Consider the following 19,725-nt stretch of genomic DNA (forward strand, 5'->3'; position numbering starts at 1 on the left):
CAAACCTCAGAAGACTCACTCCATTACTCTCTTTCTCTCAGTTTCTCTCTCTCTTTCATTCCTCCCAGCATCTGTGTTTTTTCTTCTCAATCGCTCTATAATAAGGACTATTTCTATGCAACCATACATCATCAAATGAATCATTTCCCAGAGCACATTAACCTGTCACTCTGTGCCGACTAGAGGGCTGCGCATTGCACAGTATATCAGCCATTGATCAGAATTCACCCAGAATATCAGCTCTCAGAGTAAAAGGCCTAAAATTAGTCACAAATGCCCCTGTCAAGTGTCATGTATGATACAAGTGGCTTCTCGCTGGTGACAGTTGAGGTGGGTGGGCATCCACACAGTGCTACTTGCCAAAGTGTTGAGCAAAGTCGCTTGCCAGAGTGGCCTTGTTCGCTGGTTTAGAGCTATAGCGGAGCTGAACAACACAGCAGAGGCGAACTTCAGCAGTGTAATCCATGTACAATATGTAAAAAAAAAAAGTAGCCAACATCCCCTTTGGCCTGTAATAAGCAATGCTTATCACGACTAGAGGGAATGAGGCGGTGACAACCTACTCGGACTAACAAACTGGGATCCATTACAATTGTCTCTTTGTGCTGGACACCTGCTGATGGTCCACCATGCCAGAACAGGAGGGCCTTGCTTGCTTACCATGGAGCTCTAGGAGGTCACATTCAGGATTTTTTTTTTCTAAGCATGGCAAGTGTTCAAGGATGCTTGGGCATGAGTTAAAACCACAGAGCCACAGAGCTTAGCCAAGGTGTTGCGTGTCTAAATATATATGCTTTTTAACATCATATCATGTCAATTCAATATCATTATTTTTAGAATATATTACAGCGTCATGTTTAAATCTGCATTAATGAAATTATTGAGTTAGTATGAATAACGTAAATGACACAATGTCAATAACTGGTGCTCTATGTTATTAGAATGCCTTGCGTGGGGCTCCCAGAGTGGCACAACAGTCTAAGCATTGAGCCTGAGTTACAAGTCATTCTGGGCCATGATCTCACAGCCAAGAGTGCATAATTAGTCATACTCTAGTGCAGCACTAACCCTTATGAGTGTATGTCACACGCCACCAAATCTCTTTCAGACGTCCAATGACGTCGGATTAGTGGCAGAACCCTTGGAGTGGTTCTTTGTATTGTAACAGTTCTGCATATGACCATTTTCAACTATAGGACCCTCAAAGAGTGTAGCTTTCCCACCTAACTAACATGTGGACAATATTGCTTAACATAAGGGAGTGAATGAGTAAGTGAGTATCATGCAAGGTCCTTGATGTGCTGTAAAGGTGCACGTATTTGTGTATTTAACCCATCTGTGGTAGTACACACACACACACACACACACACACACACACACACACACACACACAGTGAACTAGGGGCAGTGAGTACACACAGCCAACTCCAGGACGCAGGGAGCAGAGGGGGTAAAGGGCCTTGCTCAAGGGCCCAACAGTGGCAGCTTGCCGAGCCGAGGAATCGAACCCACAACCCTGTTATCAACAGCCCGGTTCTCTCACCGCTGAGCCACCACTGCCCCAGTTTCTAGGATAATTATATGCATGCATGGATGTGTATATAATTCTTATTATCAACCAAATATATTGCTACTAATAAAGACAATGTAACAGCATGTTAATATCGTGGTAAACCGTACAGACATATCACCCATCCCTGCAAGTCAGTGTATTGGTAAATCGTTATTGTAGGTCTGTAGAGACTAAAGTGTTCATTTCTTTAAAAAAAAAAAAAGGTCTGCCTCTGGTTCAGACGCGTAGGGAGGTAACATGCGTGCTAACCCGTTTTTCTTGCCACCCTCAGCTTCCACACATCACAAAGCGCCTGTCTTAGCGTGAGCCGCTCCATTCAAGGGGCGCCAATCCCCATACTCACGGTGGAAGCCAGTGCGCATGCGCAAATGGCAACAGACACCCCACCATTAAAATCCACGTATCATTATATAATTATTCAACACGTTTCTGCACAATCTGATCTAATTAGCTCATTAAAGACAGCCTACTCCTCTCCTACAGCCCGGGGAGAAGTAAACGACAGGCTGAGCCCTGGCTCCTTCTCCACTGAAAACACAGTCAACACAAAGCCTTCTGTCTGCTCAGTCAGACTGAGACAGTGACATTCAGAGCCCACCATGGTTAGCACATGTGTGCTGCTCGGGTTCTGCTCTCACAAAGCTGCCTGCAGACCGCCGCTCCTGGGAGGTGGAAGTGTATTCGGGTCTATTTGCTGGTGTGGAGCTCCTTACCCTCGCCGCCGGTTTAAGTGAAAGGCGTCTAGCGCCGGTCAGAGACGCTTTCAGGGAGGAGAGCAGGTTCAGGTTTCATTAGCTTACCTGAGCTGCGCGCTGAATCACTGCCGGACTCGATGAGGATGTTGGGGTCACTTTGAGACCTGCCCCTGTGCAGGACGCATTTGTCTGCTTCGTCCGAGGAAGCCATAGGTGTGATGGTTAGGAGCGCAGGAATGATGAAGACGATGCTGGCCCAAGAGGCAGTCAAGGTCAGCGCACAGCCGACTGAGGGACGGACGTGATACGGTCTGACAGCCGCTACGAGCATCCAGCGAGCATGCCTGATTTAGAAGCCGTGTGTGTGTGTGTGTGTGTGTGTGTACGCGCGCGCGCGTCTGCGCGTGTGTGAATGTGTGTGGAGGATGCGCGCGCCTGTGGATGATGATGAGGGAGGGAGTGTGTGTGTGTGTGTGTGTGTGAGTTGTGATTGTGTGCATGCCTCGTTTGACCGCATTGGCGGACCGCGGGCGCTCTGATTTGCTGGATGTAAAGGAATGGCTGTATGTATTTTTCATGAGTCTTTTATTAACGGGGCGTTTCAACACAACAGCGTCCATTCAAAAGATATGCGCTCCGTTCAGCCAGCGCTACAGCGCCCCCAGCGGCCGCAGGCTGACACTGCAGGCAGAGAGCTGGTTACAGATGCCAGCGATGCTGGCTGCAGGTAGTGCTGTGTGATAGTGGTCTAATACAATCTCACATGCTTTATAAATTACGTGTACGTTAATCATCTTAATGAACCTGTGCTTCCGGAGGGTTTGACTCTAATAAACTCTCTAAAAATGTCTTGTTTTGATTGCACTGCTGTAGTCTGGTTTGTATCTCTTATACACATAATGCATTTTGTTTCTTATACTTATATGATTTATATATTTATTATTGTTATTTTTATTACAGAAAATAGCCATAATAAAATGTGTACGTTTGATTTAAACACAAAAATAAACTGGAGCACATTTAACATTTATACAGGACATCAGACTGTTAAATCTAAGTGAAACTACATGTTAAGTAGGACACATTAGGCCTATTTATTTCATTTGTATAGATTCTTTCCAAATGACCTAAAGATCCAGCAAATGACATGGTTACTTCAGGAGAAGGAAAAAACTAAAACATTAAATGTAAAGAGGTCATATTTCAAGATATTTTGAGCATTTTTATTTTTCCTTTGTCTCTTAAAAACAAAAAAAATGGAAAAATGGAGTTATGTGAACAAGTGCTTGACTTGATGAACTTATCTGCAATACGTTTTTATGCACTGTAAAAGTATTTTTATTGAACTTCTTATAAAAGAAACTCTTAAAGAAAACTCAGTTAAATATCATGTAAACAGTTAAAATGCTAAAAACACCACATATTGTCTAATAAAATCATGTAAAATCAAGTGTCTTTAAATTCTTTACTCTGGTAGAACTTCCAGTAATACGGCCTGAGTCTGAACTAGTCTCCTAATGTTCAGAAAAAAAATTATAGAAGCTCAAGTTATGTTTTACAACATTGGGAAAATTAGGAGTCACAGCACTGTTTTTTATCCTGTCTGTATGCAGAATGTTCAGAAAGGTTTTCCTCATTTTAGCTGAATTATTAGTCGGCAGATGTGATCTCACTGCATTATCATTTCAGTGTGCAGCACAGAAGCTGCCAGGCATGTTGGGCCCCATAAAAAGATATTAGACTGAGCCTCACAACAAAATTGTGAGCTCTTGTATATTATGAGTATTTCAGTATCACAGTATACCAGTAAAGTCAAGTACCTGATGCAGGCTGTTCTGTGATTCCCTACAGAGGCACCATGCATAAACACATTGCTTCATGTGTGCAATACGGATGTATCTGAAGCATCAAAGAGTCAAGTGAGTGTATTTTTGGTATTTCTTGCTCCAGGGCTCCTCTACAGTCAGGAAGTGTAATTTGCACCACCCCTAGGATGTGCATTACACATGCATTTCTGGATAAGCTGAGAGATACAGAACCATTACCGAAAGGGAAAGAATTATGTGGACTAGGATAAAATGACAGGATTTTATACAAATATGACTTGTATTATTAGAGTGTTATTTCTCATGAGTGCTGTGCTGCCGGCTTCACCAAAGTTATATAGCAACATCTGTTATGTTGACTGTTGTATATCTATAATGTCAGTGTTTTTATTTTGACAGATTTATTGTGAAAGTAAGAAAAGATGTGACTCTTTTTCTAAAGCTTTATAAAAGTCTTTATATTATTTATATTAATAGACCTGTTCTTATACAAATCAAGAAAACATTTGTCCCATTTTTTTAGCCTGTTAATATTTTCCAAATTTATTGTAGCCAATTATTTACTACTCACTGCCATATATTTGTTACATGCATTTGTTTTAAAAATATTTTGAATATATTGTTGTTTGCAATTTGGGACAGGTCCACTGGAGCGCTAGAAAATCATTGTATTATTTATGGATTGTGTGGACTGGGGATGCACTTCAGCTGTGTTATGATTATACACCAAACCCCTTAATTTCAAACAATGTGGCGGAAATTGGTTCTCCATGATATGGGGCCTTTAAATATGCGAGCTAGAACATCGTTATGCGCAAATCCTTGCGCAGCGATGATGACCGTAATCGCATAGCTACTTCGCTCCTATTGGTCAACCCAGAAGGCCGTCATAAGGAGGAGGAGCGGAGAGGGGGGTACAGTGGTTGTGAAAATGGCCGCGGTGTGTGTTTTAATATTGAGCGCCTTGATTTTGTCGTGTAAATGTGACATTACCGAAAAATCTGACGAGCACACGGGGCCGGTTAGCAGCCCTGGACTCGGACAGAATGAGCCCTCAGCGGTGAGCTCCGCCGGCTCCGCGGCTCCGGGCGGTGAGCGGGGTGGAAGAAGTGAAGGAGCTGTCAGCCCGCCGGACCAGTGTGAGGAGGAGCTGGTCCTCAGACCTCTACACTCCGGGGATATATACGGCAGCTTCCAGTTCAAAACACAATGGGACACTGACTTTCTGCACCACGGAAAGAAAGGTTTTGTAGTCCGTCATATATGCATTTGTCCTTTTCTGAGATTATTTAGGGAGCTGCTTCCTGCCTCGCTGCTTCTAGACGATGATTGGCTGTTCCAAATCTGGGGCTGTGTCCCAATATCCGCATTGTCTGCTTCCCTTGATTTAGCCTTTTTGGTTTGGTAGCCTTATTAAATACATTACCTTACCGTGCAAAGATTCAGACCTCATTCTTTTGCAGTGTTCCAGCAAGTATTTATTTTATCTATAAAAATTATATATAATAATTTATTATTATTATTGTTGTTATTATTATTTTTATATTTCCCTTTTTTTAATAGAATTGGGTGATATGGTAATAATACTATATCACAAGACATTTTTCATGATACATGATATTTATCACAATGCATGTGATCATACACTAAATACATCAGTGTCGACAGATTCTACTAAACTACTATTAAACTACTATTTAGATACTCTGTATACCCTTGATATGCCCAGAAAACATATTATGTATCACAATAACAAAATTTATCACAGTATGATAAAATATTGTCATATTGCCCAGCTCTAATTTAAAATATAGAAATTGGGACTATATCTACCTGGGTTAGCTGTACAGAATGTAATGTTGTAATGTAAACATGTGCTGCTCTTCTGAAGTACAATAAATAAGTTGTCAAATATTAGTTTTAAATGTCATTGCCCGATCTAAACATTTGTCTGGTGCCAATCATGAATTTGTCAAGCAGTTATCACTTGATACTGATATGATTCTGTTATCATCTGGCAACCCCATCCTGAACAGTACTGCAAGAGGAGCTGACTTGATCCATATGTCAACCAGATCAGACAAAATCAGAGAGCAGATAGCTACAGAAATGTCACTGCTTATGTTCTCAGTCTGACAGAGCTGTGCTATAGAGATTTCAACAAATATGTATTTGCAGTATTTGCTGATACCTTATTTATCTTAACATTTGTACATCCTTGCTAGACTGTACAGAACTATTACTACAAGATACTAATGGTTGTTTCTTATTGTGCTCTTTCTCCGGCAGTGTCCCATTACCGTCTCTTTCCAAAGTCTCTGGGTCAAGTGCTGTCCAAGTTCTCTGTGCGGGAGCTGCATATCTCTTTCACCCAGGGGTACTGGAGGACAATGCAGTGGGGGCAACCCTTCATCCCTTCTCCTCCCGGGGCAGAGCTCTGGGTGTGGTTCCACAACACTGTGGTGGAGTGAGTAGCAGCATTGTGTCTGTGTACAGCTGAACAGTGGTATAACTACAGTAGCATGCAGGGTTGTGGTAAACAGGCCCCTCAATGTCTTTACTGAACCTCTTGCAATTCTGCATACACAATTTTACGTCTATGACTCATAGGTAGCTACAACAACTTCATATATTTCAGCTTACATAAGCAATACACAAGCAGTCCTAACAGCTTAATATCTCTTAATCTCTTAAGACTCTCATCATCAAAAGGTTTTAGAATTAACAACCTTCAAAAGCTGCAAAATGGTTTATAACATCATGTCATATTGCGAGGGTTCTCAGGGTTTCTATGTAAGCAAGCAAACTACATTGTCACATTGTCCTTTTTTACTTATTAAAGGTACTTTTTGCATAGAGAAACTCAACTGACCTCGCTGAAGCTGAACAGTTGATAAGAAATAAGAAAATGAGCACAGTTCCTCTGGAAGCTCCTTAAATGATGCTGCAGAGGAAGCCTTACATCTTTCAAGATTAAAAAAATTGTGATTGCTACTCTATTTGCATGCTGTTTATAATTCTGTTTGAACTACAGCCTTTGAAATTTAAGTCATTAAGAAACTGAGTGAATTTGTCTTCTGTTTGGATCACAGTGTGGATGGGAACTGGAAGGAGCTGACCAATGTTCTGTCGGGCATCTTCTGCGCTTCTCTGAACTTCATCGACTCAACAAACACAGTGCAGCCAAGTGCCTCCTTTAAACCCCTGGGACTTGGAAATGGTATGACCTTGTCTTTCAGCCGTTTGTTGAATTACACTTTTCCCCTCCATCATTTCATTAACTTTGTATTCTGCCTCATGCAGCTAGCGATCATCGTTTTCTACGTTATGCCACATTGCCACGTGAAATTGTCTGTACCGAGAATTTGACCCCCTGGAAGAAGCTTCTCCCCTGTGGCTCCAAGGTGCTCTTTATTCCATTTCTTGTGGTTTTCTGTGATGCACATGGTCCATGAAGCTGAGGCTGTTGATTAGATAATCAAGCTAATGCTCTCTGCATCTTTCTGTGCAGGCTGGTCTGGCAGTCCTGCTGAAGTCTGAGAAGCTGTTCCACAGCAGTTTCCACTCTCAGGCTGTGCATATTAGACCTGTTTGTAAGGTGAGTTCCTGCTACTAATATTGGTCACAAGGTGGAAAAGAAACAAACGAACAAAAATAAACACTTCATACTCTCTTTCTCTTGGATCAAGTATTTTTGTTATTGCGTAAAACTAAGGATGAACGGATCATGGCAGTTTTCGATTTCTTGACAGCCAAAATGATCTTTTAGGCCATTCCTTACAACATTACTTGAGTTAAACTGGTATTTTAAGAACCAAGTAAACTACTGCAGCTAAAAAACATCCACAGATCTGCTACACTGTTAAAAGGAAAAGATCCTTGAGGAGCTTTTTGAGGTTCTTCAGTTTAAAACTGTGGAGGAACCTCTGAAGGTGCTTTGAGGAACCTTCAAGAAACCATTTTTTTCTTAAGAAAACAAAACAGAAAACAATGTTCTTCAAAGCACCTTAAGCGGTTTCTCCAGTTTCAAATTGAAAAACCTCCTAAATTTGCTCAAGAATCTTATACTTTTAACAGTGTGGAGTAATAACTGAGGCTTCATGAATGCAGAATGAGGCTGCAGTTGTATTTACTTTGAGGCTGCAGTTGTATTTACTACTGGAAATTGTCTCCACAATTTCCAAAATGGTCCCTTCCAAAATTTACCATTTACCTTACCTTTAATGTCAGTTAGCCTGATGGTTATATCTTAGATAAATGATTTTGGAACATTTCTATTGGTCAGTTCATCATGAAGTTTTCACTCAGTAAAAATGTTCAAATTATGTAAAAAAAAAAAATTGAAATCCCAAAGTGGAGATACTTGGTGTTGTATGGTGACACTCATATTTTAAGTCAATGTTTCATTCAGGATTGGCAGTGTACAAACACAGCATGGGAACTAAGACAGACTCTCAACGTAGTGTTTGACATCTACACCTCTGGACAGGGCAAAAAGGGTTAGTGAAAGAAATGGTTGTTTTTGTTGCTCATGCAATATAATGTACACGGTCTCTCTTACAGCTTGGCTATTTTAACATGCTTTCTTTTTCACAGAGTGGTCCCTTTTCAAGATGTTCTCTCGCACTTTAACTGAGGCTTGCCCTTTAGCATCTTCTAGCAAAGTTTATGTAGATGTCACCGACAACCCAGAGGTAAAGTATAAGGCCTTTTGGGGATTGTTCAGAAGAGCTGAGGATGCTTGAATATGTGGTAGAGCAGGGCTGTCCAATCCTGTTCTTGGAGTAACCATGGCCTGTATATTTTGATGTTTTTTCCCAATTCCAACACAACTGCTCCAATTAATCCACTGATCAACAAGGGCACCCCCCCCCCCATCTCAGTCCGCTTTCTACTCTCTCCATCTATCCACTCTGTCTCCATTTGTGCATTTATGTGGAGGGCTCGCCACATTTAAGGGCTGTCCCAAAGTAATTAGTGTAGAAAACCCTCTAACAGCGAGTCAGAGCCAGAGCACACTAAATCACGACACTCCACAGAAGTGCAGCTCAGAAAGCAGTACAGAGGAAACGCCTTACATAGACGTGGGACCATTTTTAGGCACAGTCTTTCTTTAGGGTCTTTAAACAAAGTCATGGAATGTGTGATTGGTGAACTTAAACTTTGAGAAAGGCAAATAGATTAATTTTACCCCAAATCTTTAACCATAATGCAGATATACGCATGAATTTGAACACACACTTTCATGTAATCATTGGGCTGTAATACCTTCTGCATTTTGCGGGGACAGTTGAGAAGACCAAAAGGCTGGAGTTTTGGTGAGGAAGGAGCAGTTTACAGAAAGGCTGGATGGGTTGGAGTAGAATCTAGACTTTTAAGTGATTTAAATGTATAAGGGTACTTCAGGAACAGAATTGGACACCCCTGGTCTGCAGGATGTTCATGTTTGCTTTAAGCTGACATTATGCTTTTGTTACCCAACAGGGGGAGCTGTTTGACTTGAGCCCAGCCACCCCTCTCTTCAGCACAGCTGTGGTGCTTGGGGATCGCAGGACTTACTCCGTGTATGATCTGACCAAAAAAGAGACTTTCGGCCAGCTACGCTCACTCAATCTTGTCCTGCGCTGGAAAGGGGAAAGTGGTAAGCACAGATTTGAGGTATAATTTATCCAAGAATGCATCAGGCAGCTTTTTGACAGTATTTTTGTGGTTTGGTCTTTTTGAGTCCAAAAAAGGAGGTTTTCCCACATTATATTTTCTAAAAAATGTAGTTGGGTTGTCCTCTTTTCTATTCAGTATGAAGTAGTTTAACTGATGGGAAGGCAGACGGCACATTCTTTAAGAGAGCTGTATCTCAGCAACTTCAAAACATCCATGGTCTTGCCCCTCAATATGCTGTTGAACCCGTTTATATCTTTAGTAGGCACCTACATTTAGGTTCTGGTAGTACTGGTTTACTCTGGTGCCCCGTTTCAGATTGCCCTCAGTGGTAGATTTTGTGTCAAAGCTTCCAAACTCTGCTCTTTTCTTTTTATGTAATTTATCGCTTATAAAACATGATTTCATTAAAGAATTGTTGTCACCGTCATGCAAAAAGCTTGTATCAGATTTTTTGTTTTGACGTAATCCGAATCTGGCAATTGTTTAGGTGTTTACATTGTCAAAATTCCAGGATGGATGGACCAATAACAATGATCCAAACTGACTTTTTACATTTACTTTTTGCATTTATAATTAAGATGACTGCTCTCTACTTTAGTAATATTATTCTAAATATTATTATTCACTTAATTGTTTACTCCATTCTCTGTTATAGGTGACATGTTGCGTCCCCTACTCCATGCAGAGCGCTATGTGGCAGGCTTTGGACTCCAGACAGGGGAAATCCACACCCTGATCTACAATAACCACCCATACCGAGCATTCCCTGTGCTCCTGCTGGACTCGGTGCCCTGGTACCTGCGACTGTACATACACACATTGACTGTCACCAGCAAGACGCGTGAAAACAAGCCAAGTAAGTCCAGAAACTTTAATCCTTTAACCTTTGCAAATCACTTAATTAGCTTTTCTTTCAATCCTTTTTTTCTTGTCCTATTAATCCTCTACTTTATCCCTGCATTGTTTAATTTCCTTGCCTTTCTTTACGCTGCTAACTGGAAAGCTATCACTCAAGTAGTGAGCATAATTTTTACAAATTATTTTGTTTTTAGAATATTTCATCTTATTTTGTCCTTTATACTCAATTCCAAGGCTACATTCACTACCAGCCTTCGAAGGACAGATTGCGCCCTCATCTCCTCGAGATGCTGGTGCAGTTGCCTCCTCATTCTGTCACTGAGGTGACTGTGCAGTTTGAGCGAGCCTTGCTCAAATGGACAGAATACACTCCAGATCCCAACCATGGCTTCTATGTCGGGTAGGACTTCTTTTTTTTTTTTTTTTTGACTGAACAGTACATATGGATTGGGAATGGAAATGAATTGCACCACATATGTTTCTGTTTAAGTGACATTTGTAAATTGCAGACAGAATGGAACAGAGCCACTATTCTTTTAAAACTCTAAACCTATAATCTGCAATTGACTATAATTGCTCCAAAAATAGACAGAAATGTTTATAGTTTCTGGAACAATGACACAATGTCTTCATTTAGAACTTTAAACTGCAAAAGCATGACATTTGATGAGCTTAATGACTTTTTTTTTTTTTTTTGGTTGTAAAAATTTTTTCCAGATCATCTGTGATTAGTGCTCTTGTGCCAAGTGTTGTCGCCATGGACACCAACAGCACTCAGGACCAGCCACTGTTCAGCAGCTTGTAAGTACCTGAAAGCTGAACCTGCTAGCTTTAAAGAGCCACAAAGCTAAATGCAGGCATTATATATCTAAAATGCAGGCTCAAGAGGTGCAGAGGTTCCTGTATGAATGCAATTCACATTGAATTGTATTAAAGAGATCAAATATCTGAAATGTAATAATACACCTTTTATAAAGCTATTAAATTGCATCCAAATATTATAACATGTTTAAAGACATTCTTTCTTAGTTTATGCCTCCTCATGAATCCTATTTGCCTATTGTCCATATAAACTCAACAAATGCATCGACTAAAGGGGGGGTCACTGAATCATGACGTCTGTGTATCATTACACCCCTAATGTTCATGTTACAAGCCTAAGTTTGCTCAGTTCTGATTTTCTTTAGATCTAGACGTTCCAACATAATGGTTAACATGGGTATGTGACCCATATCTGTCTTCAGTGTAATCAAAGCTGCACCCTAGAACAACCTGCATGCACACATTCAAATCACTTGAGTCAAATGAATGAACTACATGCCTTGTGAGTGTCAGACTAATTCCTAGTGCACAAGGAATGAAATTATTCATAAGGTAGCAATATACGTACAGTAGAAATCTGTGCACATTGACCGAATCCCTGCATGGCTGTTTGTTAGACATCCAATGCACTGTTTCCATTATTTTCATCGCCAGTGGGAACTACATAGTGAGTAGGGAGCTATTAAAGAGATAACCTGTTGAAGTACCAGCAAAAGCCGACACACATATGATATGTTCTTAACAGATCTATACAGGATGATGATGTGGAAAATCATACATGAATTAATGGCATTGTTTTTTGTTTGACCCCCCCCCCCCCCCCCCAACACTCTCTATTTAGCTTCCCCACCAAGGAGGAGTCGAGCTACTTTGTGCGGGTGTACACCGAGCCTTTGCTTGTCAATTTGCCTACACCTGACTTCAGTATGCCCTATAACGTGATCTGCCTGACTTGCACCGTGGTGGCAGTGGGCTATGGCTCCTTCTACAATCTGCTTACCCGCACCTTTCAGGTGGAGGAGCCCAGCCAGCCGCTGGCTAAACGCCTGGCCAACGTCATCCGTCGCTTAAGGGGAGTGCCACTGCTGTGAGGCTTCAGCTGTAGGACATGAATCCAACTGTCTGCGCTCCTTATTAGGCAGCTAAGTGAATCTCACCAAGGGAAGAGGTCTGAGAAGTTTTTGAAAGTTTGAACAGTTTGGCAAAACTTGAAGCCAAGGCTGATGTTTTTGGAGCTCATGCAAACGGCGGAGAACTCATGAGGAATGTCGGTACTAGCGGCCACGTGAATTCTTTACCAAGCTAAATAGGAGCAACGTGATGTTATGGGTCTCGGTTTGACTTTTGTTAACACTGGAAAAGGTGAACTGTTTCTTTTATTTTTAGAACACAAACACAAACCTAACTGCTGAAAAATACAGGAAAAAGGGTATGTTTTGACTCCAGTCATCTGGAAGAGGCACTCACAGCAGAGTAAAACATGAAACCCTCTTGATTAATATCATATGGGCATGACCAAGCCATTAGGCATTCTGCAGAACATCAGAGCAAATCCAGTGTAGATGGAGAAGAAAGTCCAGTAATTAAGCAAATGCTTTTCATTAGGTTTAATGCACTGATATTATTGATGATGTGAAATTGCTCGGAAGAACCATGCCTTTTCTATGTTTCTTCTTTAATAAGGTTTGATCTGTGATGTTTTAATTGGAACCATTCAGAGATTTGTAAAGTTAAAATATCTGAACATCCAGGCTGAGTGCGAAGAGTTGAAGAAACTTGCCTAATTTGGCGATTTAGTACTTTTAAGTTGTATGGTGGTACTCTGTCAACTGTACTGTTCTATTTATTTTTCTGTCCCAACACAATAAATTAATTCACACCATTAACAGGCTGGGTGAACATTTTGTTCAACCAGTGAACCAACATAGAGCATCCTTCATTTAACTTCCAGTCACAGCAGGTGTAACTATGCAGGGTTCATTTTTCAGTGTCATGGGAAAAAATAAGTCATAAAAGACAGAAAATTTGAAAGTTACTGTTGTGTGTGTGTGTGTGTGTGTGTATGTATGTATATGTATGTGTGTGTATATATATATATATATATATATATATATATATATATATATATATATATATATATATATATATATATATATATATATAAACCCTTTGCCTTTATTTACCTTCCAAAGTTTAGAAGCCCTGCATCTATTTATTTATTTTTGCAGGAAGACTGCAAAAATAAATTTAAAAAGTAGAGGTCATTTTATAATGATATAATAATATGATAATGAAATAAGAACATGCATTTAGTTATGCTGTAGGTATTTAAAGAGAGCAGGGCATGTCAGAATGTCAGAAATAATGTCCTTTAACTGTAATAATCTATGTAAATATGTAATAGTAATATTCGACTTTATTTAATGCTAGCCACTGATGGTTTTAGATTGGATTTGCTGTGATTCAGGATGGGAGAAACAGAAAAGTCTAGAAAAGACAGTGGTAACTGAGGATATTTACACATAACAAATGACAGTAATATCACTCCACAGCAGCCAGACTGACAGGGTTGCCTGCAGCTGTGTCTGTAGACGTTTTTTAATTATTGTCCACCTTGACTTTCCCTATCCACGTGGATTATCTTATAAACAGTCTCTTCAGAAATATCTCCTGAATAATGATTTAACTGGAATTGAAATACATTAAGGGTGGTCTATAAATGTGCTTAGTACTGTATACCCCAGTGGTGGGGCACTTTGGTCCTAGAGGGCCAGATCCCTGCACAGTGTTGTGCTTTTCCTGTTCAGGCATTCTTGATTCAACTCGCCCATTAATTACCAGGTTTTGTAGACATGTTAGAGCACGGAAATCAAACTGTTGTCCTGGACTCTGGCCTTCAGTATCCAGTAGCCACTTCATATACCAAATTCCGCAGCCACACAGTCTATAGATGTGCATCACATATCACTACTCTACAAACCTATACCTAACGTAAATGTGCCATAAACGACAAAAGTAGCAATACATGCAGACCCTTTAGTGCAAGTGTGTGCTTTGCCTGATCCCTGGACAGGACGTTTTGGTGTGCCAGTTCTCTTACTTTTTTTTTTTTTTCCTTCAGCTTAAGACTTTAGACAAACACTGTACATACCTCTGAGCTTAGAGCCGAACGCTAACCCTAGTTTGCCCTAAATGCTGTTTACTTCAGCTTCTTTTCTACACACACACACACACACGACTCCTGCAGTTTTGTCTCAAGAATAAGTGATAACCTCAAATTTCGTGGCCTTTTTTTCCAACCTCTGATGACTTGGCAGTGGGTAAAGCTTTTCGCATTCTGCTGTATTTTCTTTGTCAGCTAGCCTGCTCCAGCTGCTGCTGCCAAGCTCCTGGAGATGCTGGATACAGAGGGCTCTTTTATTGCCAAATGTTTACTGCACATGTTTGGGTCTCAAGTCGAGGGCGAGAGGACTTGTACATTCCTGAACGCTGATGCCAGCGCAAAGCTACCCTCTAAGATCCGTCAGTGTGAGATATAGAAGATGTGCGAAGAGACTGTGGCCTAAGGGTTTCCAGTGGAACTGGCGTTGTTATTTGGCTTCAGCCGTAGCAATAATTCTGCATGCTGCAGGCGAGATTTCTTTTCTCTCGCATTGCTTAGGAAATGAAGTCCAAGAAAATGCCGGATTTTACCAAAAGAAGCAACAAGGGTTTATTCAAGAGGTTACAAATGTTCAAAAAAAAATCCCAGAGGGGAAAGAAAGACATTCCTTTGGCTAAATGCATGTTCTCGCTCTCTCTCTCTCAGAATAACTCAAGTATAAAGTATAATGCAAGACTCAGTCCCTCTACCCAAACACCAGCCTCGATCAGCAGGGCTCACTGCAGGCATGGCCACATGTGGTCCGGCAGCACTTCTGCTCTCCAGGACACTGGCCATCGTGGTAACAATACTCCGCACACATCGGAGTTCCTTTGGGCTTGGTGCATCGACCAGGCTTCACTGAAAGGGAAAGAACAAAATTAGCCTGCCCTCCAGCTGTTCTTTTCAGTATGTTGCAGATAGGGATTTCCTGATCCTTTCTATCTTTTTTTGACACAAAGACCTTTTGCCATTTTCAAAATGAACCCTTTTGCCTTGAATATATAGCTTTGTATATAGGTCCAGGTTGCTCTAATGTGTCTTTTCTTTGCTTTTTTCATATTTTACATGCAGATGGGTGGCTATCTTAAACAAACAGACAAAACACTGGCGTAGAAGACATTACAAGTAGCTGTTTTCAAACATTAGTGGAACTAGAACACAGTGGAGAATGGTAGCCGTAACAAAGGTTTGGAGTGGGCTTCATGCACCAACATAAGAGCACTTTGTAGTTCTATAATTCCAGACAGTAATCATAATTCCATTAATTCGGTAATCAGTAAAGTATGTGTGTGTTTTGCCCTGGTACGAGTGGATGAGACACAGAAGTGTTGCTGGAGTTTTTAAACACTGTGTCCACTCACTGTCCACTTTATTAGAAGCTCCTACCTAATTGGTCCACCTTGTAGATTTAAAGTCAGTGACAGAAGCTCATCTGTTGCTGCACAGTTTGTGTTTGTCATCCTCTAGTCCTTCATCAGTGGTCACAGGGTGCTGTTGGCTGGATATTTTTGGCTATTCTCAGTCTAGCAGTAATGCTGAGGTGTTTAAAAACTCCAGCAGCCCTGCTGTGTCTGATTCGCTCGTACCAGCGCAACACAGACATTATAATTATAAAAATAATAAAAAAGTGCTTCTATATGGTAAATGGAGCTGATTTAATGGGTCGAGTTGATTCCAAACCAGCAGTGGACATAATATTCTGATATGACTGTGTATATTTTCTCAAACACTGACTGTTTCTTACCTGTGTAAGGAGCAATGCATTCATGGCCACAACCATTGTGGCAGCATTTCTCTTCGTTTGGACAGTCGCTGTCGTTAGTGCAGTATTCCGCACACATCCCTGAGCCCCACTTCCGACGTGGGCACACTCCCGGCTTTGCTGTGACAGAACATTTAAGTTAGGTTTAAGCCAAGAAACTGTCTTCTATATTGAATGAGGGGTGGAGTGAACATAGGAAGGAGGAATCCACTTCTGTTTGTTGAGCCTCTTGAACATAAGCAGATTTAAGTCAACCAACACTGATGGGCATAAAACTGTGATGATCAGGTTTCTTACTGAAAGCTGGAGGCACACAGACAGCTCCACAGTCGAAGACGCAGCATTTGTGGTCACCTGCACAGTCCTCATCGCAGACGCAAGCACGACTAGACGGTACTACTGTGAGCTTCCTGGGGCAGTGGCCTGCCTTGAACACTGGAACACAGAGCTTCATGTCAGCTTGCTGGATAGTGGTGTACCACATTAAATTGACTTATTAAATTATTATTTTCAGATACCTTAAAGGTAAAATGACTAGCATAGGCTTCATAAATCATAATATATATATATATATATATATATATATATATATATATATATATAATATGTTCCAAGTTACGACCAATTATGGTTAATAAAATTACATTTAATACAAACCTGAGGAAAACAGCATCCCATTCATGCATGTCAATCTTTCCATTTTCCCTGTTTAATCCCTATCCAGCCTCCTGGACGCAATGTCCTACAGGCATACAACTGCATACTTTTGTACTTTTGGATCTAATAACACTCCTTGTGAAAAGCGCTTTATTAATCAGAATGAAACGTGATATTGACCGTCCCAATATGGCATCGAGGTTGACGTGCCCAAATGAACCATCTATCTATCTATATAACTCATCATCTATCTATCTAACTATTTTATATATATATATATATTCTTTGTTGTAGAACGACTCCCTTACAGAAGTCATATCAGAAATGAATCATCAGCGTTTTCCCTATATATATATATATATATATATATATATATATGAAAAATGAAAACGACTCCCTTACAGAGGTCTTATCAGAGCTGAGGATTCATTTCTGAGGGAGTCGTTCAACAACAAAGAGTCGCTCGCTCGTGATTCACTCATCACTGCTGGATTGAAGCTTCTGACTAACGGACATCATTTTACCCCCTTTTGAGGCTTTAGATCGCAGTGCATTAGCCTGCCCCGTCTCTTTAACCATGTTTAGCTTTTTTAAGCACAAACAAAGGAAAAAAAAGGACCACTTTCTGAGTTTTTTCAGAGAACAACAGTAGCTGGATTGTGGACTGTGTAGGTTTGGTGAATGGAGGAGAAATTAGCTAATGACTTGAGCTGAGACTCACCTGTGGAGTTTCGTCCCGGTGTTGCGCCGGTGGGGCTCGGCCATTCAGTCACACTAAGCAGAACAACGCTAACAAAACACAACGCCTGGGGTTTCATCTTCTCTCTCACGGGTTCGCACAGGACTGAACTCGCACTGGAGAAAACAAGCCGAACTGACAGGGCAGAGGGGCGGACAGAGGAGGAGGAGGAGGAGGAGGAGGAGGAGGAGGGGGGGGAGTCTGCAGGGTCCCTCCGCCGGCCGCTTTCGTGGTTTGTAAACAGTGAATCGGGTCTTCGTGTTAAATCCGCTGTTGGAGAGAAATGTGCCTTGCTGGAATTGGTGGATGTTGGCTCGTATTGGGACATATTTGGACGTTTTCTATATTCATCAACAGTTTTGTGCATCTTATACATACATTTTTTAAATCAGATCAACTCGATCAGATGTATGGAGAACCTTTACTGTTCCTGCTGTCTTAACAAAAGGCCCAGAGCAGGCCATGCCACTGTCTACTGAACCTACTGCTGCATCAGTCCCTATAATCTAAACACAAAATACAATGGACTCCCAAACACTCCTTCCATCAGGTGCAAATAAACCCTTTAATCTATCTTTAGTCCATGTTACTAAACTAATGAAAACCTCAGATCTAGTATATGGAAGAGTCCACATCCTGCTTATTACTCAAGCTTGTTTTTTAATATAAGTGATATTTATATGTATCTTTAGACATTAAAATATTTTGTGGATTAGTACATATTGATTTGTAGGATTCAAAATATTACATCTTTTTTGTACTGTTTCATAAATTTACTTTTTTTAACCTCTTTTCTCTTGGGAACTGTCTTATGCCAGCATAGTGTATATAATATTGTATATACTGACACCTAGTGTTCTTTCCCAATAGTCCTACATTCCCCATTACCAACTACTGCATTTTTCATCCATCCTTTAAGCCATTCAAAATAATGTTTTTAATATACCATATATCTATACATACTACTGTCTCCAGTTTTGCTTCACTTGGCTTTTTGTAATGATGATTGCAAACAAGACATAGTCCTAACATGCTGATTAAGACCTGAGACTTTGGTAAAATTTTAGGGTGCATATTTCACTTTCATGATTTCACATCTTTTGCTAATCAGGTCATCTTTTACTCACATAGCCATTTGCCATAACAGAAAATTGCAATGAATAAAGAAGTGTCAGGTGAAAGACACCAGGTGAAACACCTACTGCACATTTTGTAGATGATAATGTATTTTATTTCAATCAAAACACTCAGCAAAAAATGCAGCATTTGTAAAAGGTACAGAATTTCAGATGTTTGATGTCAGGTGACCTGAGTGTTTAAAACAACAACAACAACAACAAAAAAAAAAGAGTGCTTGAAGTGCTTAAGTGAAGTGGGGTGGTGTGCCACACACACACACCCACACACGTGAAAAACATTCAGAACCAAGTCATTCCAACACTTTTGTAATGCACATTAACAAATGGTGAAACGTTTGCTGACCTGTTGTGACATAATGATTAAATGCAATAAATGTGCTCATTTAGAATAAAAATATATCTTCATAAAAGCATAGAAGCTATAAAATATAACATCAGGCATTAAAAACCCAAATGTACAGCAAGTGGTCATTCAACTGCAAAAAGGCCTTCCGGGTTTGTGAAATATATCATGGTTTCACCACAGAGTTTTAGAGGAATGCTATTCTAAAAAAATAAAAAGTTGTGTTTGCAAGGACAGGCTGGCTTTAAGTAAGGTGTTAATGCTTTATGCTACTATACATTCCCTAATTTTCCTAAATAATAAATAAATACATAACACACTCAAGTGATTTGGGAAATAAAATAAAACTATAAAAGATGTAGCAGCAAAAAAGGACAATGATTCTAACTTGTTTTGTAATGCGGTACCTTAACTGTACCTGAATGTGAAGTTTCAGATATAAAATTGAACCACTGCTAAATGCCAGTTAAAACGTATAAAACCTCCTCAGAATCCGTAACTACCC

The 19,725-nt window shown here is 40.4% G+C and overlaps 3 protein-coding genes across 3 annotated transcripts in view; 1 reads left to right on the forward strand and 2 right to left on the reverse strand.

Moving 5' to 3' along the window:
• phactr3a (phosphatase and actin regulator 3a) overlaps positions 1-2,831 on the reverse strand; it is a 48,744-nt gene extending 45,913 nt beyond the window's left edge. Inside the window, exon 1 of the mRNA XM_072696692.1 lies at positions 2,374-2,831. Within this exon, the coding sequence (XP_072552793.1) occupies positions 2,374-2,599 (226 nt within the window). The 5' untranslated portion in view covers positions 2,600-2,831. The remainder of the gene's footprint in view (positions 1-2,373) is intronic.
• Positions 2,832-4,984: 2,153 nt separating this feature from the next.
• pigt (phosphatidylinositol glycan anchor biosynthesis, class T) lies at positions 4,985-13,317 on the forward strand. The gene is made up of 12 exons (XM_072696605.1): positions 4,985-5,338; positions 6,384-6,561; positions 7,187-7,314; positions 7,398-7,498; positions 7,606-7,692; positions 8,506-8,593; positions 8,691-8,788; positions 9,579-9,735; positions 10,411-10,611; positions 10,848-11,013; positions 11,331-11,414; positions 12,277-13,317. Exons 1-12 carry the CDS (start codon positions 5,026-5,028, stop codon positions 12,524-12,526), a joined length of 1,851 nt encoding a protein of 616 aa, XP_072552706.1. The 5' UTR covers positions 4,985-5,025; the 3' UTR covers positions 12,527-13,317.
• A 1,805-nt stretch (positions 13,318-15,122) lies between these two features.
• On the reverse strand, positions 15,123-17,859 carry wfdc2 (WAP four-disulfide core domain 2). Its single transcript, XM_072696998.1, has 4 exons — positions 17,721-17,859; positions 16,640-16,777; positions 16,325-16,462; positions 15,123-15,438 (listed from the first exon to the last, which is right to left on the reverse strand). The coding sequence occupies exons 1-4, from the start codon at positions 17,815-17,817 to the stop codon at positions 15,305-15,307; spliced, it is 507 nt and encodes a 168-aa protein (XP_072553099.1). The 5' UTR covers positions 17,818-17,859; the 3' UTR covers positions 15,123-15,304.
• Between the last annotated feature and the right edge of the window lie 1,866 nt (positions 17,860-19,725).

Source organism: Salminus brasiliensis, chromosome 14, assembly GCF_030463535.1.
Source record: "Salminus brasiliensis chromosome 14, fSalBra1.hap2, whole genome shotgun sequence".
Taxonomy (NCBI): domain Eukaryota; kingdom Metazoa; phylum Chordata; class Actinopteri; order Characiformes; family Bryconidae; genus Salminus; species Salminus brasiliensis.

Coding starts and splice junctions, on each gene's coding strand:
- pigt (XM_072696605.1), top strand. CDS start 5,026: ATGGCCGCGGTGTGTGTTTTAATATTGAGCGCCTTGATTTTGTCGTGT. Junction 7,693..8,505: donor ATATTAGACCTGTTTGTAAG/GTGAGTTCCTGC, acceptor TGTTTCATTCAG/GATTGGCAGTGTACAAACAC. Junction 9,736..10,410: donor GCGCTGGAAAGGGGAAAGTG/GTAAGCACAGAT, acceptor TCTCTGTTATAG/GTGACATGTTGCGTCCCCTA.
- wfdc2 (XM_072696998.1), bottom strand. CDS start 17,817: ATGAAACCCCAGGCGTTGTGTTTTGTTAGCGTTGTTCTGCTTAGTGTG. Junction 16,778..17,720: donor ACCGGGACGAAACTCCACAG/GTGAGTCTCAGC, acceptor TCTGTGTTCCAG/TGTTCAAGGCAGGCCACTGC. Junction 15,439..16,324: donor ATGCATTGCTCCTTACACAG/GTAAGAAACAGT, acceptor TTTCCCTTTCAG/TGAAGCCTGGTCGATGCACC.